This window comes from Eptatretus burgeri, chromosome 1, assembly GCF_056783735.1.
Source record: "Eptatretus burgeri isolate ZD-2024b chromosome 1, Ebu_testis_v1, whole genome shotgun sequence".
In the NCBI taxonomy this organism is placed as follows: domain Eukaryota; kingdom Metazoa; phylum Chordata; class Myxini; order Myxiniformes; family Myxinidae; genus Eptatretus; species Eptatretus burgeri.
In genome coordinates, this window is record NC_140961.1 from 120491552 (window position 1) to 120513058 (window position 21507).

The following is a 21507-nucleotide window of genomic DNA, read 5'->3' on the forward strand; positions in this document are numbered from 1 at the left end:
CCGACCCATGGTGTTTTATTATTATTATTATTATTATTATTTTCTTTTTTTTAACAAACTTGAAAGATTAGATGGATAATGTGGCTGGCGTTTCAAAAAAAAATAAACTCTGAAGACGAGCAGGGTGTTTCATCCATATTCTTCCGATCACGAAGGGCGGAGGAGCTCCTTGTGAGCCAACGGCCATCCACATCTAGTGCCCAACTCTATGGACAACCCCCTTTAGTTGGGTTACATTTTTTTATGAGGTTGGTGGCAGGGTTTGAACTCCAGTCACCGTAAAACAAGAAAAACACAAAGAAAATTGAAAAAACACTCCATGGGAATAACAACTGTGCAGCTGCCCTCTGCAGCACAGCTCACCAGATGACAGGATTGGGGCAAAGCCTTTGGGACCTCCTCTTTGATGTGAGGAAATCCACAGGGTAACCTTCCAGGTCAGATTACGGTAGTGTCGATGGTGCTGAGGTGTCATCCAGCAGACTGCGGTCTCTTTGGTTTAACCTGAGGTGGTCCCTTCAGGTGGGTGTCTGGAATATCCTATCCCTAAGAGAGGATGATCACCTGAGCTCAAGCATTTGAACATCGCTATTGCAGCACTCTGAGGTTTGGAGATTGGATAGTGGTGAGATAAGGGTGGGTGGTTACACTTACTTTTGGTCTGGTCACTGATTGTTACCATACCCAAGGAGTTGCTGTAGCTGTGTCCAATAAGCTGACCCCAATGATAATTGAGGTAACACTGGTCAACGAGCGGATTATGAGATTAAGGATTCGTCACTCCTTAGGTGTCATTTCCCTGGTCGCTGTGTATGCTCCGACTGAGGCGAGTGATTTCACCGTAAATGATGCATTCTGTGCCACACTCGAGTATGGTTGATCAGTGCCCCAGGCGAGATGCTCTTCTAAGTCTTGGGAGGATTTCAATGTATCAATAAACTGATATGGATGGTTCTGTGACATGTTTTGGTCCTCTTGGGTCTGGAACTGTGAACCAGAATAGCACAAAGTTCCTTGCCTTTGCAAGAAGTTATGTATTTAGGGTAGCTGTTTCATGGCTTCAGCACCCAGGCTCATTGCTGGATTTGGTATTCCAACGCTGGTGGTGTGGCAAAGGAAATTGACCATGTGCTCGTTAATGGTCGGTGGAGGACGATCCAGAACTGCAGAATCCACTGGAGTGCTCAGTTCCTTAATCCTGACCACATGTTTGTGGTAGCAACACTGAAGTTTCAGCTTAAATCTGGGAGAATGGTACCATCCCAGCCTAGGCTGGATGTTGGTAAGCTCAAAGATGAGAGGGTAGCTGAGGAGTTTGCAAACAGAATGAGTGGGGTCAGGGGTTTATGTGCTTTGGGGAATCCTGAAGATTTGCGAATGTCTTCAAGACCACCACCGTTATTGCCACTCTGTCTTGGAACTCACTCTAGCTCGAATAATTTTTTTATCACAAGGGACACTGGATACCATTGATGAGTTGCAGGGCCAGGCTTAATGGCAGAGCTGAGCTGTTCATAGAGTTGAGGTGTAAAACTGTGCTGAGGTTGGATAGGAGGCCTGTCTGTGAGGGGGTAGAGCATCACCTGTGGTCAGGTGATTCTCATCCTGCTTACAGGGGAATTTGCACATTGTGTTCCTCTAAGCCCGTCCCTCACTGTACTGCAGTGACAACGGAGGGTGGTGAAAACTTGATACGAGTCTGAAGTGAAGGCCTGCTGGGCCGATTTCTTTGAATGGCTGTACAAGGCTGATCCACCAGCTGTTGATTTGGATGTCAGGTGTTGCATCCCAATTGCTGACCCTCCAACTGTAATCCATCTTCATTTGTGGAAACAGGCTGTGGTGAACCAATTGAAATTGGGTAAAGCTCCTGGGATCTGTGACATCCATGCTGAACTTCTCAAAGCTGGAAATGCTGTACTCATGTCATAGCATGCAGTTCTGTGCTCTGCCTGGAACACAGGCATTGTCCCAACTGACTGGAAGAGGGGATGTGTTGTCCCTCTGGAAAGGGAAGGTTTATCACCAGGACTGTTAAGACTACCAAGGGGTGACACTGCTCTGGGCCAGGCAAGGTCGTTGCTCAGATAATTATTGATGGGTTCGCCACCATCTGCTTGAGCATCAGCACCCAGAGTAGTCAGGCTTTACACCAAAGAGGTCAACGATTGAACGTATCCTTGCCTTTCCGGTCCTCACCAAATGCAGATGAGAGTTTCGGCAGGGGCTGCTTGCAGCCTATGTTGATCTCTGCAGAGTGGTCGATTCAATGAATCAGGATGCCTTCTGTGGGATTCTTGGTCTTCAAGGGGTGCTATCAAAAATGATCAATCTGTTGTCTGACCTATACTCTAGTCCTGAGAGTGCTGTGAGATGTGGTGAGACAATCGCCGACTGTATTTCCAGTTGTTACTGGAGTTTATCAGGGGTGTGTACTGTCCCCCACACTTTTCAGTGCTTGTATGGACCGGATTCTGGGAAGGATGTCTGAGATCAAGCTGCAGTGCATCGTTTGGGAATGTCAAGATCTCTGACCTTGATTTCGCAGATGATGCAATCATCTTTGCAGAGACTGGATATCCTTTTTGGGGAACTCAAGGTGCTGAATGAGGAGACTGGGCCACTTGGATTATAGGTTGCCTGTGTCACAACTAAGATCCAGGCTTTCAATGACATCTTGGATGCTGCTATCTTGTCTGTACCTGTTTGTGGTGAGGATGTTTAGGTCATGAAGAGATTCACTTACCTTGGCAGTGATATTCATGTCTTTGCTGGCTGGGGAGTCATGGGGTGTGGTGCTATCAGTACATGGGCAGGAGGACGAAAGTCCAGGCAGGAGGAGTCCAGGAGGCAGGAGTCTTCAAAAGTCCTTGTTGCTTCCAGTCTTGCTCTACAGATGAGAGACTTAGCATCTGACCAGGGATCTGAGACAGACTGAACTCCTTCTGTGCCAGGTCTATTCATAGAATCCTTGGCTTTCGCTGGTCAGACTTTGCATCAGATGAGACTAGTTACCTGAGCATCAGCTGTGGCTGTAAGGACGTGTGGCTCATTTTCCTGCCACTGATCCTGCTCAGCGAGGGCACCTCGTGAGTGGAGGCGGTTATGGCCGATTGCATGCCTCATGGTTGATCAGCATCTCAAGGGTATGGGGTTGGGCCATGCATCTGTCTGGGGGGAAGGGGTTAATTATTCACAAGCATCGACATAAAAGATAGTTGGGGGGTGTGGGGGGTGGGGGTTGCGAGATGGAAGCCTGTGGATTACTGGCAGAAAGTGGATGCGGTGACACATTGCTCTGGCACATGCTTCCATAACTGACCTGACTAAACTTCTGGATTTTTTTATTTTATTAATGATAGTTAAGAATCATTACTTTATTAATCCTGAAGTTGCACTGTGCAGGGTATAATGTTCTATGAACTCTCCAGTTCAAGCAGTGACAGCCAAGCAACCAGCATACAGAATCTTTTTATTATGGCAGTTTCACAAACTTTGGGCAACACCTGCTTCATTATTAGCTTGGCAAGGTGGACCTACTACAGTGCAACTTGACATTTTGCAGTCATTTACAGGTTGACAAACTTCAAGTTGGTCAATGTCCAGCATATTTGAATGGTACTGCTTCCCCCCTCACCTTACACCTCACGATCCTCCAATGGAAAAGACAAGCAAAATAAACCCTATGAGTGCAAGTTAATAAAATAAAAATCAGGTCTTGAATTGGCTGGCTTTCTGACGCTCCAGCACTGCACGTGGTCGGAATTCCTTCAGGTCATGGAGGCTGTCCACCTGCACAAAGAAGTCTGCACATTGATGCTGCTCATTGATTCATGGAAAGGATGCAAGATGCAACAAAACATACAGTGTTGAGAGTTTGTGAACCCTTTCGAATTTCATGTATTTCTGTTTAAACTTGATCCAAAATATGATCAGATCTTCCTCCACGTCCTAACAATAGACAGAGAACCAGATTAAACAGATCGTCCACAAAAAAAATCTATTTTTTGGTTCGTGGGCAACAGGAGTGACCACTATTTTCGTTGTGTCTGTGTGACCCTCTCCAGAGCATAGCTCCGTAATGTTTGATGCGATCTTGATGAAACTTGGACACAAGCTAGATATCATGGTCTAGTGTCTTTGTATGAAGGGCATCCCACGCCGCTTGTGGGCAGAGCCACACCCACTTAAACTTTTTATTTTAAAAAATTATTTTTATTTTTCCTCACAATTTCATTGCCTAGAAGCTGTGCGTAATGCCCATAAGTACAACATATAAAAAAATCTGATTTGATTTGGTCAATTTTGACGGAAGAGATAAGTTTTTATGGTTGGGCTTCCTCAAAAGCTTCCACAAACTCAATTTTTTATCACAAGGGATGGCATTGTTAAATTGTACCTGGCATTGTACCTATCATGGCATTGTTAAATAATTTCCGAGAACCACCGTCGCCTCTCGGCTAGTTCATTTATTTATTGAGCAAAATGATCCAACATTTCATTTCCTTGTCAAAGTATGTGAACCTCCAGGTGAATCAGCTCGATCAATGGGGGTAATTCCAGTCACGCGGTTCGATCAATGGGAGGAAAATCAGGAGTGAGTTTGGTTGGCCCTGCACTAGATGAAAAACAAACTGTCACCATCAGAGTCTGGTCTTCACCACAGATTTGTGGAAGCGTGTCATGCCCCGGATCAAGAGATATGTGAGGACCTCAGAAAAAGAGGTGGCGATGCTCATCGGTCTAGAAAGGGTTACAAAACCATTTCTAAAGATGTTGGGCTCCACCAAACCGTCAGGCAGATATTGCAAAAATGGAAAATTCAATTTTCAACACCATTGTTGCTCTTTCCAGGAGTGGTTGTCCAATGAAAATCATTCCAAGAGCAAGGTGTGAAATAATCCAGGATGTCACAACGAACCCCAAGGTAACGTCTAATGATCTGCAGGCCTCTCTTGCATCGGCTGTCAGCGTTCACGAGTCCACCATCAGGAAAATACTGAACAATAATGGTGTGCACAGGAGGATAGCAATGAGGAAACCACTGCCCTCCAAGAAGAACACTGCCACCCATCTCAAGTTTGCCAAAGACCACCTGAATGATCCAGAAGGCTATTGGAAGAATGTTCTGTGGACAGACGAGTCGAAAGTGGAACTTTTTGGCTTAAATGAGAAACAATAGATTTGGCGAAAACAAAACACTGCATTCCAACATCAGTCGCTCATCCCAATTGTGAGGCATGGTGGTGGGAGTATCGTGGTTTGGGGCTGCTTTGCCCGCTGAGGACCAGCTTGCCATCATTGATGGAACCATAAATTCTGGATTGTACCAGCAAGTTATACAGGAAAATGTTAGGGCATCCATCTATTCGCTGAAGCTTTACAGAAAGTGGGTCATGCAGCAAGACAATGATCCAAAACACACAAGTAAATCTACAACAGAATGCCTGAAGCAGGAGAGATTTTGCATTTTGCCATGGCCAAGTCAAAGTCCAGACATTAACCCAAGTGAAATGCAGTGGCTAAACCTGAAGCAAGCAGTTCATGCAAAAAAGCCCACAAATATCTCGAAGTTGAAGCAGTTCTATAAGGAGGAATGGGCCACAATTCCTCCAAACCGATGTGCAGGACTGATCAAGTTTCAGGAAATGTTTGGTTGAAGTTATTTCTGCTCAAGAGGGTACCACCAGTTACTGAATGCGAAGGTTCACATACTTTTTCCAACAAAGAAAGTGAATGTTGGATCATTTTACTGAATAAATAAATGAAAAAGTAGAATATTGTGTGCTATTTGTTTAATTAGGTTCTCTTTATCCATTATTGGGAGTTGGATCAAGATCTGATCATATTTTAGGTGAAATTTATGCAGAAATACAGAACATGCAAAAGGGTTCACAAACTTTTTCTCACCACTGCACACGGAAATGAGAATTGACCAAGCGACAGTTATTACAGAGAAGAGGAAAGGATCATGAGATTGGGAAGAAATATAATTGGAATGTTTGAAAGATATTGAAGGGGAAAGGAGTGGAGGAATGAAGTTCTGCCATTTAATATACTGTACAATAAAGCAAATCAACGATACAACCAGAGTTGGGACAAGTCGCATTCATTCACAATGTTCAACTTAACCATTCCACACAATACAGTACTTGAGGCAATCTATGAATGCAAATGCAAAATTCTTCAATTTCCTCAGTCATCACACGGAGTATTTCTTTTTTAATCTGTATACAGTCTTAGTTCATGGAAGAACAGGTAAGTAATGTGACTGAGAAGAAAGGCAATGTACTGATCGTGGGACAATAAGTGGACGCAAAAATCAAGGGAGTGAATGACGAAAGAAGAAGATAAAGAAGAGGGGAATACCACAATTACCTCCTCTTACCTTACCCAGAGAATACCTCTGCACTTATGTACTAATTATATGACAGGGGCTCTATGACACGAGATCAGTGGTTTTCAAACTTTTTTTTAGTGGCGACCCAATTTCCGAACCTCTCTACATCGCGCGACCCAATTTCAGAACCTCTCTACATCGTGCGACCCAAAAGATTCAAAACCCAATTCATAATATACAAGATAAGATTTCATATGACACAAGAACATTTACTGTTTACTTTATTCACCATCGTCATGTTTTCATAGACGAGTTAACGGAGAATAGCCGACAGTATCCAAATAGTACAGTTGAATGTTTCAGAAGTTTAGTCCGAATGACATTTCGATATACCAGTGAGAAGAATGAGCCTGTTTTTCAGAAACCAACTTCTCTATTCGTGGATAAGTAGATGACAATGCCAGGATCATATCATGCTCCATTTCTAGGTGATTTCTGTACTTTGTTTTAATCACCACCATGGTGGAGAAAGACTGCTCACAAAAGTATGATGAAGGATATGGCATGAGAACCTTAATGGCGCACTGTGACGGTCGGGGACGACGGCAGCATTTTGCACCAGAATGTCGACAACAAATTCGTCCGCGCAAGAGCCTGCGCTCTTGAATCCTGCTGGAGCTGTACAAGCTCTTCCTGTGCTGTATCATCTTCATCAGCAATCGAGTCCAGTGGAGCCGTGAAAGGGTCCCGAACCACAGAAGACTGCACATCCAGCTCAGGGAAATAGTGCTCGAACTGTTCAATGAGCGACCGAAGGTGACATGCTATCTCCCCAGAAAGACTGTCGAGCTCAGTATCATCGTACTGGCAGGTCGTTAGATGCTCCACCAGACGGGGGGTGGGGGGGGGGGGAAAGGCTGAAGCGCTTAACAGTTGCTTTGTCTGCCAGTAATTTTAGAGTCGCCAGAAATCTGCTCATTTTGTCGTGAAAAATCATGAGGTTGGTGTCTTTACCTTGGAGGGAGCGGTTGAAGACATTGAGACGTTCAAAGATGTCAACGAGATAGCACAGTTCTGACAGCCAAGAGTCCGACTCAAGCAACGCTACCCATGGCGTTTTCCCTTGTGTGCGTTGGAACTCCTTCAGTTCATCTTTGAGCTCGTAAACGCGCAAAAGAAGGTTTCCTCGAGATAACCATCCGACTTGAGTGTAGAATAGTAAATTCTTATGGTCGGCGTCCATCTCCTGGCAGAATAGCCTGACTAACCTAGTGTTGAGGGCGCTCGATTTGATGTGATTCACCATTTTTACGACTTCTGAGAACACGCTCTGCAAGGTTTCTGGCAAAGTACGAGAGGCGAGCGCTTCTCGGTGAATCATGCAGTGTACCATGGAGGTCTGAGGAGCCACCTCAAGCAATTTAGCCTTGAATCCAGAACGCACTCCTAACATTGCTGGCACGCCATCTGTTGTAGAACCGAGCAACTTTCCGAACTCCAGATCATGGTCACGATAAAACTGCTCTACTTTCCCAAAAATTCCCTTACCTTTGGTGGTGGCCTCCAATGGTTTGATGAGCAGAGGCTCATCGACAAAGTTATCAGCCTTGATAAAGCGGACCCAGACGATGAGTTACGCGTACGATACGATATCAGTGGACTCGTCCAACTGTATGGCGTGCCACGGCGATTCCTTGATCTTCTGTATGACCTGAGCCGTTACGTCTAGACTCATCTATCTTTAATTCCAGCAATCTCTGTGTGTGTCTGTATGTGTGTCTGTATGTGTGTCTGCGACCGCCGTTTCTCGACAACCAATGGTCCGATCTGATTGAAACTTGCCAGGAATATTGCCGGGGACCTGAGGATGTGCCTTTTCAAGGTTTGATATTAATCGGACGAGCGGTTCCCAAGTTACGGCCATTTATCTGTCAACCAATGACAGGACACGGTGCTATGACATCACGAATGACGTCACAATGCTTCCTCTTTTTTTTAAATATGTCGTCACAATTGACGCTGGGACCTGAATTTGTGCCTTTTTAAAGTTTGATATCGTTCTTCTTCATCCGTTTCAGCTGCTTCCCAAGTGTTTCCCAAGTTATGGCCATTTATGATACGGTTGGTCCGATATAATTTAAACCATGCCCCAATCCAGTTTTTTTCTTTTTTGCACGTACGCCACGCACGTACGGGCACGCACGTACGGGCCTGCACTAGTATCTTCAATTCTGCGTTGGATGGAGTTGTCAGAGAGGGGTATAACTGCCAGTTTCTTCGCCGCTTCCGCCCCAACCATCAGAGATGCCATGTCCTTTGCACATGGCAGCAAGAATTCTTCCGCAATGGAGTGAGGCTTTTTAGTCTTGTCAACATGAAGCGACACTCGATAAGAGGCCTCTAATGCCCGAGAATTCGTCTGATGGCATGTACCCTCTTTGTCAAGACGCGCATTCTTGAGTGCAAGAAGTTTCCTCTCAAAGAACGCTCTTTCCTTATCCTGATAAGTGGCGCATGTTTTGTAGTCAAATGCCTCTGCAACTTATTTTGTTTCACAGACTCCGTAGAAAGCACTTCAAAACAAATCACACACTGAGGCCTCTGTGCCCCACTTTTAACCACCACGTAGTAAAATCCAAGGTCCAGAAATTTATCCAAGTATTAAGAACGTTCTCGAAATTTGCCATCACAAATAAGGTCTCGAGTCGTACGTGGAGACGTGAATAGACGTGAATAGACGTTAGTGACAGAGTCAGAGTCTGAGTCTGAGAGGCCGTGGATCAAACCACTAATTTCCCACCAAAATGAACCGCCCTTCAGCGAGCCCGCGCATCGGCTGGATCCCATTCCAAGCGTCATGTTGCGCCGGTTCCCATACTTTGAACGAACTGTTTATATTACATCCCAGAAAAGCGAACACCGATCGAAAATAGACAATTTCTTTTCGCTGCAAGTGGACGCCTGCGACCCCACAAAATTTGCTCGGCGACCCCACTTGGGGTTGCGCCCCCGGGTTTGAAAAACCAAGCACAAGATAAAGGCAATATACTGATCGTGGGACAATAAGTGGACGCAAAAATCAAGGGAGTGAATGACGAAAGAAGAAGATAAAGAAGAGGGGATTACAACCCTCTGCACTTATGTACTATTTATATGAACCATGACCAAAAGTAATTACATTGGCAAAAGTATAAGGGCACTTGGTGGAGCACATACCTCCGCCACGAGAACATATCGGACCTAATACATTTTTGAAATATCATGAGACACCGTACTGTATCGTTTTTTGCCCTATCTCTCAATGGTGAAGAATCACTTAAAAAAAAAATGAAAAAAATTCTCGTATCCAGATCCCGATTCAGATCTTCACCAAAATCTAATCAATTCGTTGAAGCCACACACCCAATCTGTCCAGCAAGTTTCGTCCGAATCCGTCGAAAACTTTTCAGATATCGTGATGTATATCATTTTTAACCCAATCTCTCAAGAGTGGAACAATCACTTTAAAAATTCTCGTAGTCGGATATTCACCAAAATCTAATCAGTTCGTCCTTGTCACACACCCAACCTGCACACAAAATTTCATCTGGATCCGTCCAAATCTTTTTGAGATATCCTGCACAATGTACACAATCAAACAGACAGACAAACGGGAAGGGGTGAAAACATAACCTCCTTCACCTTCGGTGGTGGAGGTAATAAACTTCATCCACTTGGCCACCCATAAGCACAAAATGCCTTACTTTTCTTTTGTAATGCTGACGTTGTCCAAAGGCCCTGTCACACCTTGACGATTTAGCCAGCGTATGCCTGACGTATGCAAAATTTGGCTAAAACGCTGGCACACGTTGAATACGTTATGGGTAAGTTTGTATACGTTAAGAGCATGCTGGCATAAGTCGTAGTACGCTGGCATATGTCTTTGTACGCTGGCATAAGTCGTAGTATGCAGAGGTGTTAGACAAATTTTCCATGCTTGAAATTTTTCGACGTATGCCAGCGTATGACTCACACGTTCCGCATAACGCTGGCCATAAGTTGTAGGCACGTTACGTGATCGTTGACACACATTACTTGTAAGTTACTCATAAGTTAAAATACGTTGAGGTAATGTTTAGCGTACCCAAAACTTATTTCTAACCTATGAATAACGTGTTGTAGGCACGTTACGCGATCGTTGACACACGTTACTCATAAGTCGAAACACGTCGAGGTAATGGTTAGCGTCAGTGTTCCAGACTCCCTGTTTTTTATTTTATTTTTTTTCTTCGGTATGACGGTGATGTTAACACTTCGATTTCTAGTGTGGTTATAATATAATATAATTAATAGGCTGCCGCTCAACGATTTAAATCATAACCACACTATAAATCGAAGTGTCAACATCACCGTCATACCGAAGAAAAAATAAAAACAAAAAAAAGCAGGGAGTCTGGAACACTGACGCTAACCATTACATTGACGTGTTTCGACTTATGAGTAATGTACAAGTAACATGTGTCGACGTGTGTCAACGCTCGCGTAGCGTGCCTGCAGCTTATGCCAGCGTATGCGGAATGTGTGTCATACGTCAAGTACGTCGTGAAATTTTCAACATGCTGAAAAATTTCTCGGCGTATGACGACGTATGCCAGCGTACTACGACGTATACAAAACTTACCCATAACGTATTCGACGTGTGCCAGCTTGGTTCCGCAAATTTTTCATACGTCGGCATATGCTGGCTAAAACGTCAAGGTGTGACAACGGCTTGACACTTCGATGTCGAGTGCGGTTATGATTTGAATTGTCGAGCCGCAGCCTATTAATAGGATACGCCACGTGATCGTCGGCGATACGCTGCCGCGCTATGCATAAGTTAGACTATCGTTGGGCATAGGTTGTGAACGCCGACAACACGCTCAGCATTCGTTGGTATAAGTTATCTACATGTGATTAAAACGTTCTGTGTACGTTACTAATACGTTATGCATACGTCCAACACTTTATTATATGCCCAAAACTTAAAAAAAAACATCAATAGTTCAGCGTATGCCAGCGTTTTACATACATTTTGAGACCTCGCCATACGCTGGCTAAAAAGTCAAGGTGTGACAGGGCCTTTAACGGTTAAGGTGGCTGGCTTAAGATCTTAGGGTGTGGAGCTTGAGCTCCTGCCGTTCTGTTAACTTACACCAGGTGGGTTGACTGAGTTTGTCATCCTTCCAAGATTGGCAAAATGAGTTCCATCTTACTGAAATTGGGGGTTACAGCTTCAGCGGCAAACCTGCACGACCAGCAATGATGCAACCAACAACCACAGGCTGCATACAAAATAATTTATTTGCATATTTGTTTGATACTCCTTAAATAACTGTCTATGTGGGAATCAATCAGTAGGGTCTTCTTAAAGTAGTGTGTAAAATTATCAAGGTTAAGGGATGTGCTGCACCTGACTGAGAGATGTGCCACATCTGTGGGACCGAGCGATCCAATACACCTTGACTGGTCGTTTAATTCTAAATTTTGTCTTTCCAAGATGCTCAAGCCATGATGGTCATAATCTAGTTTTGTTTTTTCTTTGATTCCAAAGTAATAAATAATCTTACTGCTTGTAAACAATTACAAAATAACATGAGAGAAGTCGCTTCACACCTGTGTTCCATCTCCTCCTCGTGCAGCGAGCTCTTGAAGCAATCGTTCTTCCCGACGCTCGGGGATTCCCCTTTCCTCGTATGGCTGCTGCCTGTCTCCACGGACCAGCCATTCCAGGTTGTAGCCAACACAGCCAATGACTACAGCCACCGGGAAGGTCACATATGGCAGATAGGTTCGAATGGCCGCAAAAATAACAGGCCACATAGCCTAGAACAAAGGAACAAGTTTTCCTCGTTACAGTATTTCACAACGACAACTAGTTTTCTTCAACTCTGCCCTGTTTGGAAAAATGGCACCATGATTAAAAGTTTGCATCGTTTTAAAAAAAAATTTCCTTGTATTGTTCTCACACTGAAAAAAGCTTATACAGTAACATGGGAATATTGTGTCAAGTATCATTGTATTAGCACAGATTGCTGCTGTGTTGTAAGTCTGCAGATGTGAGTGGGGACGAAGCTGTGAAGTATATTGATGCAAAAACCCCCATATTAGCCTCTTACACCGATGGGTTGGCCTGTTGGTGTTCCCGACAAAAGCTCAACTCACGGTGCAGGCAAAAAAAGTTCAAACATCATGTACCTTAACGTTTGCCCTTGGTTGACTGATATCCTTGCAATTCATGTAAAAATGCACTATTTTATCCGAAGAACCATGTCTTTGTCCTGCATGGTATACAAGCACAAGATCTTCAATCAGCCTCAGATCACAGTAAAAATAAATAAAGAATTAAAAAAATAGAACAGCACTCGATGGAGTGCTTCCCTCTGCCAGGCTCAACAGTTTACGTTTTGTATCCCACTGATAGGCCAGATGTCGAACTGGACTTGAACCAAAATTGAATCGGCTTGTTCTCGTCACCTAACCAACTTATCCAACTAGTTTTCTCATCAGTCCACAACATTTTGAATTTGAAGGGCACTCGGTAGAGTGCATACCTCCGCCACGCAATGTCTGATTCACAAGAACATATTGGGCCCATTACAATTTTGAAATATCATGCTATATATCATTTTTGAGCCCTATCTCTCAATGGTGAAGAATCATTGAAAAAATTATATCCGGATCCGGATCTTCACCAAAATTGAATCATTTCTTCCGCGTCACACACCCAACGTGTCCACCAAGTTTCATCCGAATCCGTCCAAAACATTTTGCGATATGCTATATATTGTTTTGACCCTCTCTATCCATGGTGAAGAATCGCTTAAAATATTCTAGTAGTCGGATCCAGATACAGATCTTAAGCAAAATCTAATCAGTTCGTCCTTGTCCCTCACCGAACCTGTCCACAAAATCATCCAGATCCGTCCACGACTTTTGAGATATCCTGTACACAGAAAGGGGTGAAAATGTAACCATCTTTACCTTCGGTGTCGGAGGTAAATGTTGTGCTACACAGGTATCCCCGCTTAACAAAGGAGTTACATATCTTTATAACCCTTCTTTATGTGAACCTTCGTTATGCGGGAGATAATTTTCCATTATTTCTAACACGCAAATACAAGCTGCCACTTCACTGACGGGAATATTAAGAGAGGGGGAGAGTGGGGTGGTGAAAGAAAGAGAGAGAGAGAGAGAGGAGGGGGGGGAAAGAGGGAGGGGGAGAGGGAGGGGGTAGAGAGAGAAGGGGAAAAGCGAGAGGATGGGGGAGAGGAGGGGATGGGGAGGAGTGAGGATAGGGAGCGAGGTGGGGTGGAGGAGGGGTGGAAAGTGAGGAGGGAAGGCAGCATGAGGGTAGGGGAAGGGAAGCGAAGGCAGCGTGAAGGTAGGGGAGGGGAAGGGAATGCAGCGTGAGGGGAGGGGAGGGGAAGCGAAGGCAGCGTGAGGGGAGGGGAGGGGAAGCGAAGGCAGTGTGAGGGGAGGGGAGGGGAAGCGAAGGCAGCGTGAGGGGAGGGGAGGGGAAGCGAAGGCAGCGTGAGGGGAGGGGAGGGGAAGCGAAGGCAGCGTGAGGGGAGGGGAGGGGAAGCGAAGGCAGCGTGAGGGGAGGGGAGGGGAAGCGAAGGCAGCGTGAAGGGAGGGGAAGCGAAGGCAGCGTGAGGGGAGGGGAAGCGAAGGCAGCGTGAGGGGAGGGGAAGCGAAGGCAGCGTGAGGGGAGGGGAAGCGAAGGCAGCGTGAGGGGAGGGGAAGCGAAGGCAGCGTGAGGGGAGGCGAAGCGAAGGCAGCGTGAGGGGAGGGGAAGCGAAGGCAGCGTGAGGGGAGGGGAAGCGAAGGCAGCGTGAGGGGAGGGGAAGCGAAGGCAGCGTGAGGGGAGGGGAAGCGAAGGCAGCGTGAGGGGAGGGGAAGCGAAGGCAGTGTGAGGGGAGGGGAAGCGAAGGCAGCGTGAGGGGAGGGGAAGCGAAGGCAGCGTGAGGGTAGAGGAAGGGAAGTGAAGGCAGCGTGAGGGTAGGGGAGGAGAATGGAATGCAGCGTGAGGGTCGGGGAGGGGAAGCAAAGGCAGCTGATTTCGAAGAAAATGGAAGATGACCTATCATAAATGAATGACGGTGAAACGGGTAGAGAGAGAAAGTGTAAGAGCAGCAGAACAGGTTTTTAGGAAATGCGAGCTGATGCCGTCCAGTGCATTTGCAGAGTTGAGCGTTGCCAGAAACTTTTCTCCCTTTTCAGATGCAAAAGACACAGCATTCAGGAGCAATTGGATTAGAGAGAGATAGAGGTTAGGGACACAAGATTTTGAAACAAACACAAAATTGAGGCTTTCAGCTTTCTCACGAGTGGAGTCAGCTATGGTGCCATTTGAAGTGAGGGAAGGGATGGAAGGGGACATTCCACAAGAGGCCGACTTGACAAGGTGCCACCAGGTTTTAGAGGACTAAAACAAGTTTGAAAGCTCATTCTTGAGATTGGACAGATGTTGTTTTCTAGCTCTCCTGAGGATAGACATACTTGTTGCGGGCTTTGTGGATCGATCTGAGGTCGGATTTGCCTTCCAGGAGGAGAATGCAAGTTGTTTTAAAGCAACAGCCTCACCATAGGATTCAGAGAACCAAGAGTGGGAGGATGGGTAAGATAATTGAAAATGAGATGGGATGAATCTGTGCATAAAAGAAAGCAGTTTTCTTGGAAGAATTCCCAGGCTGAATCAATACCAACGGTGGTGGACATGGGAGACCAGTCCTGAAGTATTAACCCCCCCCCTCCCACCCCATGAATATGTGAAGCACAAATGTAGAAGTCGGACAACTTTATGACCCACGAATACGTGAGGTCCGCAAATAGTGGGGTCCGACTACAGTACTCTGAAAGTTAAAGCTCTTTCTCCACAAAAATTAAAATAGGCCATTTGATCAATCATGCCTGTGATTCCCCCATAAACCATCGCCAAGTTAACGCCACCCAGACGAAACAAACCTTTTATGAAGGGATATCCTCCGATGAAAATTTCCTGGGAACAATCTCAAACAATGCTTTATATTCCTGCAAAACAATGGTGAAAAAGGTCTGAATGCACATGTATAACAAACTACTTTGCATTTTTGTAAAGCTTGGCTTTCTACGTCATAGTATAGTGTAAAAAAAGAGATTCTTTCATCTGAAATGAAATTGCACCCAACTCAATATCAGCTGCTTCAGTTTAAAGTTTCACAGAAACAAGGACTTGAGAGTGAAAGCACAATGCCAAGTACAATCATCTCATCACATCACATCACATACAGGATTGTAGGTAGTATCATTACTGTCCTATAATTATGTCTGCTCATCATGGTTGATTGAGGACAACAAAACTTAAAACTAGTCTTAAAACATCAAAGACGATTGATCATAAAAGCTTTGACTCCACCAATGTCCATCCAATATAATTTTGAACGCATTGATATTGTCAGCCTCAACAATTTCCTGTGCAAGATTGTCCCAATCATCAAAACCATCTGGCTGAAAAATGTTTTCCTTGATAATTTTGAGTCTTTGTTCATGAGGAAGAACATGCAATTCAGCAGTGTTGGGCACCGATATCCAAAAAGTTAACTTCGATAACGATAATCAGATAACCCCAATTTTTAAGTCCGATAACGATAATCCGGTAATCATAATACAAAGTTATCGGAAGTTAACACTAATCCGATAACGAGAACTACTTTTTAACAAAAATTAAAAAAAAAACAAGGAAAAAGCTTCAAAACCCAGAGAAAAGGCTTATTTATGTGAAACCCAAGAATAAAAAAAGCATTATGCGTCTTTTTAGAGTCTATGACACTATGTGCTGGTTGCCCTTGAGGAAGACCAACTTCTCAAAGTTAGGCCCAGCTGACAGTCTTGACCTATTGGGCCTCAGGATGTCCTTGCCGAGAGAGAATAGCCGTTCCACTGCGGCAGAGGATGGAATTGGGGTGTTGTACTTCAGGAAGAGGTTGGTGAGGATCTCCCACATGAAGTCAGAGTCGACCATGCCCTCCTCCCCATCAATGTCCAGCCAGGTGTCGACAAGTTTCTTGGCCTTCTGGGTGACACTGGTACGTGAGCCAGCGGCCGTCCACCCAGTGAAGAGGTCTCCATGCATGCTGCTGTCATTGGAGCTGGTGGTGTTGTCGCCGTTCCGGTCCCTCATGACCCTCGGTGCTCTCTTGACCTCGTCTTCCATGGCGGCCTTGACAGAGACCGTTAGGTTTCTGTCGAACATGTGCAGCCAGAACTTTGTTATCGGACAAAAAATTAACGGCCATTATCGGACTAAAAAAAAATAATAATAAATAAATAATAAATCGAGTTATCAGAAGTTAACTAGTCCGATATCGATAAATGGAAATTAACTTCCGATAAAAAAGTTAACTTTGATAATTATCTGTTTTCGGATTATCGCTTTTGTGCCCAACACTGCAATTCAGTAATCAGCCTTGTCACAGGTCTCTGGGCCCTCTCAATCCTATCTCCGTTCATCTTGAACTTGGAGTGCCAGAGTACATCTCCACACTCGAGATGAGGCATGACTAAGAGGATGAGCAGATATTCTCTTGTTAGGTGTGAGAATGTCCTTTTGATGATCCTGAGGCTTGAGAATGGATTCTGAGATATGTTGATGAAAGTTGTCAACCATCAATCAACACCAAGGTTTGGTGTTTGGACACCCTGAAGGAGTAAATCATTCATATGGTACACATTCTCACTGTTTTGTCTTCCAACATGCAGGACCTTGCATTTGGGATCATTAAAGGTGAGCTGCCAGGTGGTGGACCATTGCTACGCATCTTGAATTGAATCTGATTGATCTCGATTGTTGACTGGACCCATCATTTTCATGTCATAAGCAAAAATATACACGTTATTGATCAATCGGGGAGGATGATTACTAAAGATAACAAAAAAAAAGTGGTCCGAGTAAGCCACCCTGCGGTACACCACTTTTTTTAGTTCAGTAATCATCCCAAATATGAGACAACTGCCACTGAATCATGATCCACATGATGCATCTGGTCAACAATGATAAAGCAGCTGAGAGTCGAATATCGTTTTAACCGAAGAAGAGAAATAAAAATTGATAGAATGTCAAAAAACACCATCAAAAAATACCACCACCTGTAGGCAGGCTCTCAGGTACAGAAAAGTGTTCCTGAAGGCAGTCTTCAGGTAAAGTACGGTGTTTCTATGGATAGGCTCTCAGGTACAGTATAGTGTTTCTATGGATAGGCTCTCAGGTACAGGATAGTGTTTCTATGGATAGGCTCTCAGGTACAGCATAGTGTTTCTATGGATAGGCTCTCAGGTACAGTATAGTGTTCCTGTAGGCAGTCTCACATGCAGTATAGTGTTCCTTTCGGCAGTCTCAGGTACAGTATAGTGTTCCTGTAGGCAGTCTCAGGTACAGTAGTGTTCCTGTAGGCAGTCTCACATGCAGTATAGTGTTCCTTTCGGCAGTCTCAGGTACAGTATCGTGTTCCTGTAGGCAGTCTCACATGCAGTATAGTGTTCCTTTCGGCAGTCTCACATGCAGTATAGTGTTCCTTTCGGCAGTCTCAGGTACAGTATAGTGTTCCTGTAGGCAGTCTCAGGTACAGTAGTGTTCCTGTAGGCAGTCTCAGGTACAGTATAGTGTTCCTGTAGGCAGTCTCAGGTACAGTAGTGTTCCTGTAGGCAGTCTCAGGTACAGTATAGTGTTCCTGTAGGCAGTCTCAGGTACAGTATAGTGTTCCTGTAGGCAGTCTCAGGTACAGTATAGTGTTCCTGTAGGCAGGCTCAGGTACAGTATAGTGTTCCTGTAGGCAGTCTCAGGTACAGTATGGTGTTCCTGTAGGCAGTCTCAGGTACAGTATAGTGTTCCTGTTGGCAGTCTCAGGTATAGCATAGTGTTCCTGTAGGCAGTCTCAGGCACAGTATAGTGTTCCTGTAGGCAGTCTCAAGTACAGTATAGTATTCCAGTAGGCAGTCTCAGGTACAGTATCGTGTTCCTGTAGGCAATCTCAGGTACAGAATAGTGTTCCTCTTGGAAAGCTCTCAGGTACAGTATCATGTTCCTGTAAGCAGTCTCAGGTACAGTATAGTGTTCCTGTAGGCAGTCTCAGGTACAGTATAGTGTTCCAATCAGCAGTCTCATGTACAGTATAGTGTTCCTGTAGGCAGTCTCAGGTACAGTATAGTGATCCTGTAGGCAGTCTCAGGTACAGTATCGTGTTCCTGTAGGCAGTCTCAGGTACAGTATCGTGTTTCTGTAGGCAGTCTCAGGTACAGTATCGTGATCCTGTAGGCAGTCTCAGGTACAGTATCGTGTTCCTGTAGGCAGTCTCAGGTACAGTATGGTGTTCCTGTAGGCAGTCTCAGGCACAGTATGGTGTTCCTGTAGGCAGTCTCAGGTACAGTATGGTGTTCCTGTAGGCAGTCTCAGGTACAGTATGGTGTTCCTGTAGGCAGTCTCAGGTACAGTATGGTGTTCCTGTAGGCAGTCTCAGGTACAGTATCGTGTTCCTGTAGGCAGTCTCAGGTACAGTATCGTGTTTCTGTAGGCAGTCTCAGGTACAGTATCGTGTTCCTGTAGGCAGTCTCAGGCACAGTATGGTGTTCCTGTAGGCAGTCTCAGGTACAGTATCGTGTTCCTGTAGGCAGTCTCAGGTACAGTATCGTGTTCCTGTAGGCAGTCTCAGGTACAGTATGGTGTTCCTGTAGGCAGTCTCAGGTACAGTATGGTGTTCCTGTAGGCAGTCTCAGGTACAGTATGGTGTTCCTGTAGGCAGTCTCAGGTACAGTATGGTGTTCCTGTAGGCAGTCTCAGGTACAGTATCGTGATCCTGTAGGCAGTCTCAGGCACAGTATCGTGATCCTGTAGGCAGTCTCAGGTACAGTATCGTGATCCTGTAGGCAGTCTCAGGCACAGTATGGTGTTCCTGTAGGCAGTCTCAGGTACAGTATCGTGATCCTGTAGGCAGTCTCAGGTACAGTATCGTGATCCTGTAGGCAGTCTCAGGCACAGTATCGTGATCCTGTCGGCAGTCTCAGGCACAGTACGGTGTTTCTGTAGGTAGGCCCTCAGGTATATAAATAAATCGAGCTACCTTTCAAGAAACTTCAACGCTGGAGACCACAAGGCCCATCAAAGACTGCGTTATTATTCCCAACCTGCGGTCGTTTGTCCGTACTCGAACCCTTTAAATGCTCGCCGTCAAAGAATGAAGCCGCACGCACCACTTTTAAATTGTCTGGTGTGACTCGGCCGGGAACAAACCACCGACCTCGCACATTCGGAGCGACCGCTCGAACATTTACACCAACAGGTTCAGACACAGCGCAGTGTTCCCACATCCAGGCTCTCAGATGGAGTAAACAGAACGCTCGTGCCGTCAGGCTCACGTGCTCTCACTATGTATATGTTGCTGCGGTGTCCCAATCGTACATCTCCTTGTTGAACGAATCAAAAGCTTCGTCTCCTCCAGCAATTGACACGGATTTAATTCGGTACACTTACAAACGAAGATATATAAGAATCCAGTGAAGTTTGACTTTGTGTTTTGTTTTTTTTTGTAGTTTTCAGTCTCGAATTAGTTATTTTAAAATTAAAAACAATAGACGGTGGAACCGCAGTTGCACTGGCACCGAATGTGATAATACACCCCGATCGAATCAACTCGATTGAAGCCCATTTAAGTGACTGCGATGTACCAGGTGTAATGTGTTCACCTATAAATCTTATAATCTTCGTTAAATTCTCGAGAAGAGTTGAATTTAACAAAAAAAAACACCGTTTATGCCGTTCGACTTTGTCTACCTGCACCCGAAGATATGATTGAGATTTTTTTTTTAAATAAGATCAAAGAAAATGGAGAACAAAATGGTGCTCGACAGGTTGAACAGTTTACGTTTTGTATCCCATCGATGGACCAGATCTGGATCCGCATCTGAACCAAAAATCGAATCGGCTTGTTATTGTCACCTAACCAACATTGTTTTGTCATAATCAAACCAAGAGATTGCAGAGAGTGCAAGACCAGAAATGAGGCACAAGAAGACATAGACCACTGACCTGTCGGCGATGGCGAAGTGATAGGACGAGAGACTCAGCTTCAACTCGAGAGATTCCAGTGATCTTGAAAGCTTTTGTTTCCACGGGGTCAAACTGAGCAACATGTGAAGTAAGAGTATCAGCAGGTATAATACGTAAGAATAACAGTGAGAGTCACAGAAACAACAAGAGTAAACAAGCTCAAATGAGCAAAGATCCTCGTCCTCTTAATGATGACGTCATAAAAACGAATATGACGTCATTGTGATGTATCAGGTTTGCGATAAATTATCTGTGCTAATGCCCGGCTTGATTCCCACAAACAAAATTCAAACAGCTTGCCTAGTTTCGGAGATAATGGTATAGGAGATTTCCATTAGCGGCGATATTATGACGTCAACTTTTTTTTTCTAGGAAGAATTTCCAAAATCGGAGATGGTTACTGCCTGCGCGTGGGCTTTCTGCATATACATGGCAAGTTTCATGAAGATCCGATGAAAACTCTGGGTTGTGAAACAAAAAATGTCAAAAATAGGAATGACGTCATAAAAATTGATATGACGTCATAGTGATGTATCATATGTGCGGTAATTCATCTCTGCTAATGCCCTGTTCGATTCCTACAAACAGAATTCAAAAATCTTGCCTAGTTTCGGAGATAATTTTTTATGCGATTTCCAGTAGCGGAGATATTTTGACGTCATAACTTTTTTCTAGGAGGAATTTTCAAAATCGGAGATGGTTACTGTCTGCGCAGGGTGTTTGTACATATATATGCCAAGTTTCAGGAAGTTTCGATGAAAACTGTAGGCTGTGAAACAAGAAGAAGATGAAGAGCAACAACGTGAGTAAGACTTAGAGATCCTCCACGAGGATCTAAAAAACAATGATATTAAGAGTAAGAATAACAGTGAGAGTCACAGAAACAATAAGAGTAAGAACAATGACAATAAGAGTAAGAACAATGACAATAAGAGTAAGAATAACAGTGACAGTCACAGAAACAATAAGAGTAAGAACAATGACAATAAGAGTAAGAATAACAGTGAGAGTCCAGAAAAAATAAGAGTAAGAACAATGACAATAAGAGTAAGAATAACAGAGTCACAGA

At 44.6% G+C, this 21507-nt stretch overlaps 1 protein-coding gene and 1 long non-coding RNA gene across 5 annotated transcripts; one reads left to right on the top strand and one right to left on the bottom strand.

Annotated features, from left to right (window-relative positions):
• Positions 1–3455: 3455 nt before the first annotated feature.
• On the bottom strand, positions 3456–19853 carry SMIM12 (small integral membrane protein 12). Of its 4 annotated transcripts, none has more exons than XM_085896580.1 (4): positions 19758–19853; positions 15326–15391; positions 11975–12184; positions 3456–3792 (listed from the first exon to the last, which is right to left on the bottom strand). In XM_085896580.1, exons 3-4 carry the CDS (start codon positions 12179–12181, stop codon positions 3712–3714), a joined length of 288 nt encoding a protein of 95 aa, XP_085752706.1. In that variant the 5' UTR covers positions 12182–12184; positions 15326–15391; positions 19758–19853; the 3' UTR covers positions 3456–3711. The 4 variants fall into 4 exon arrangements, with proteins under 4 accessions (XP_085752706.1, XP_085752697.1, XP_085752714.1 ...); XM_085896571.1 differs by having other exon boundaries at positions 19630–19847; XM_085896588.1 differs by having other exon boundaries at positions 19748–19772.
• LOC147035295 (uncharacterized) lies at positions 17487–17892 on the top strand. Its single transcript, XR_015061989.1, has 3 exons — positions 17487–17570; positions 17605–17638; positions 17831–17892. It is a non-coding gene; the product is annotated as an uncharacterized LOC147035295 (long non-coding RNA).
• Positions 19854–21507: the final 1654 nt, after the last annotated feature.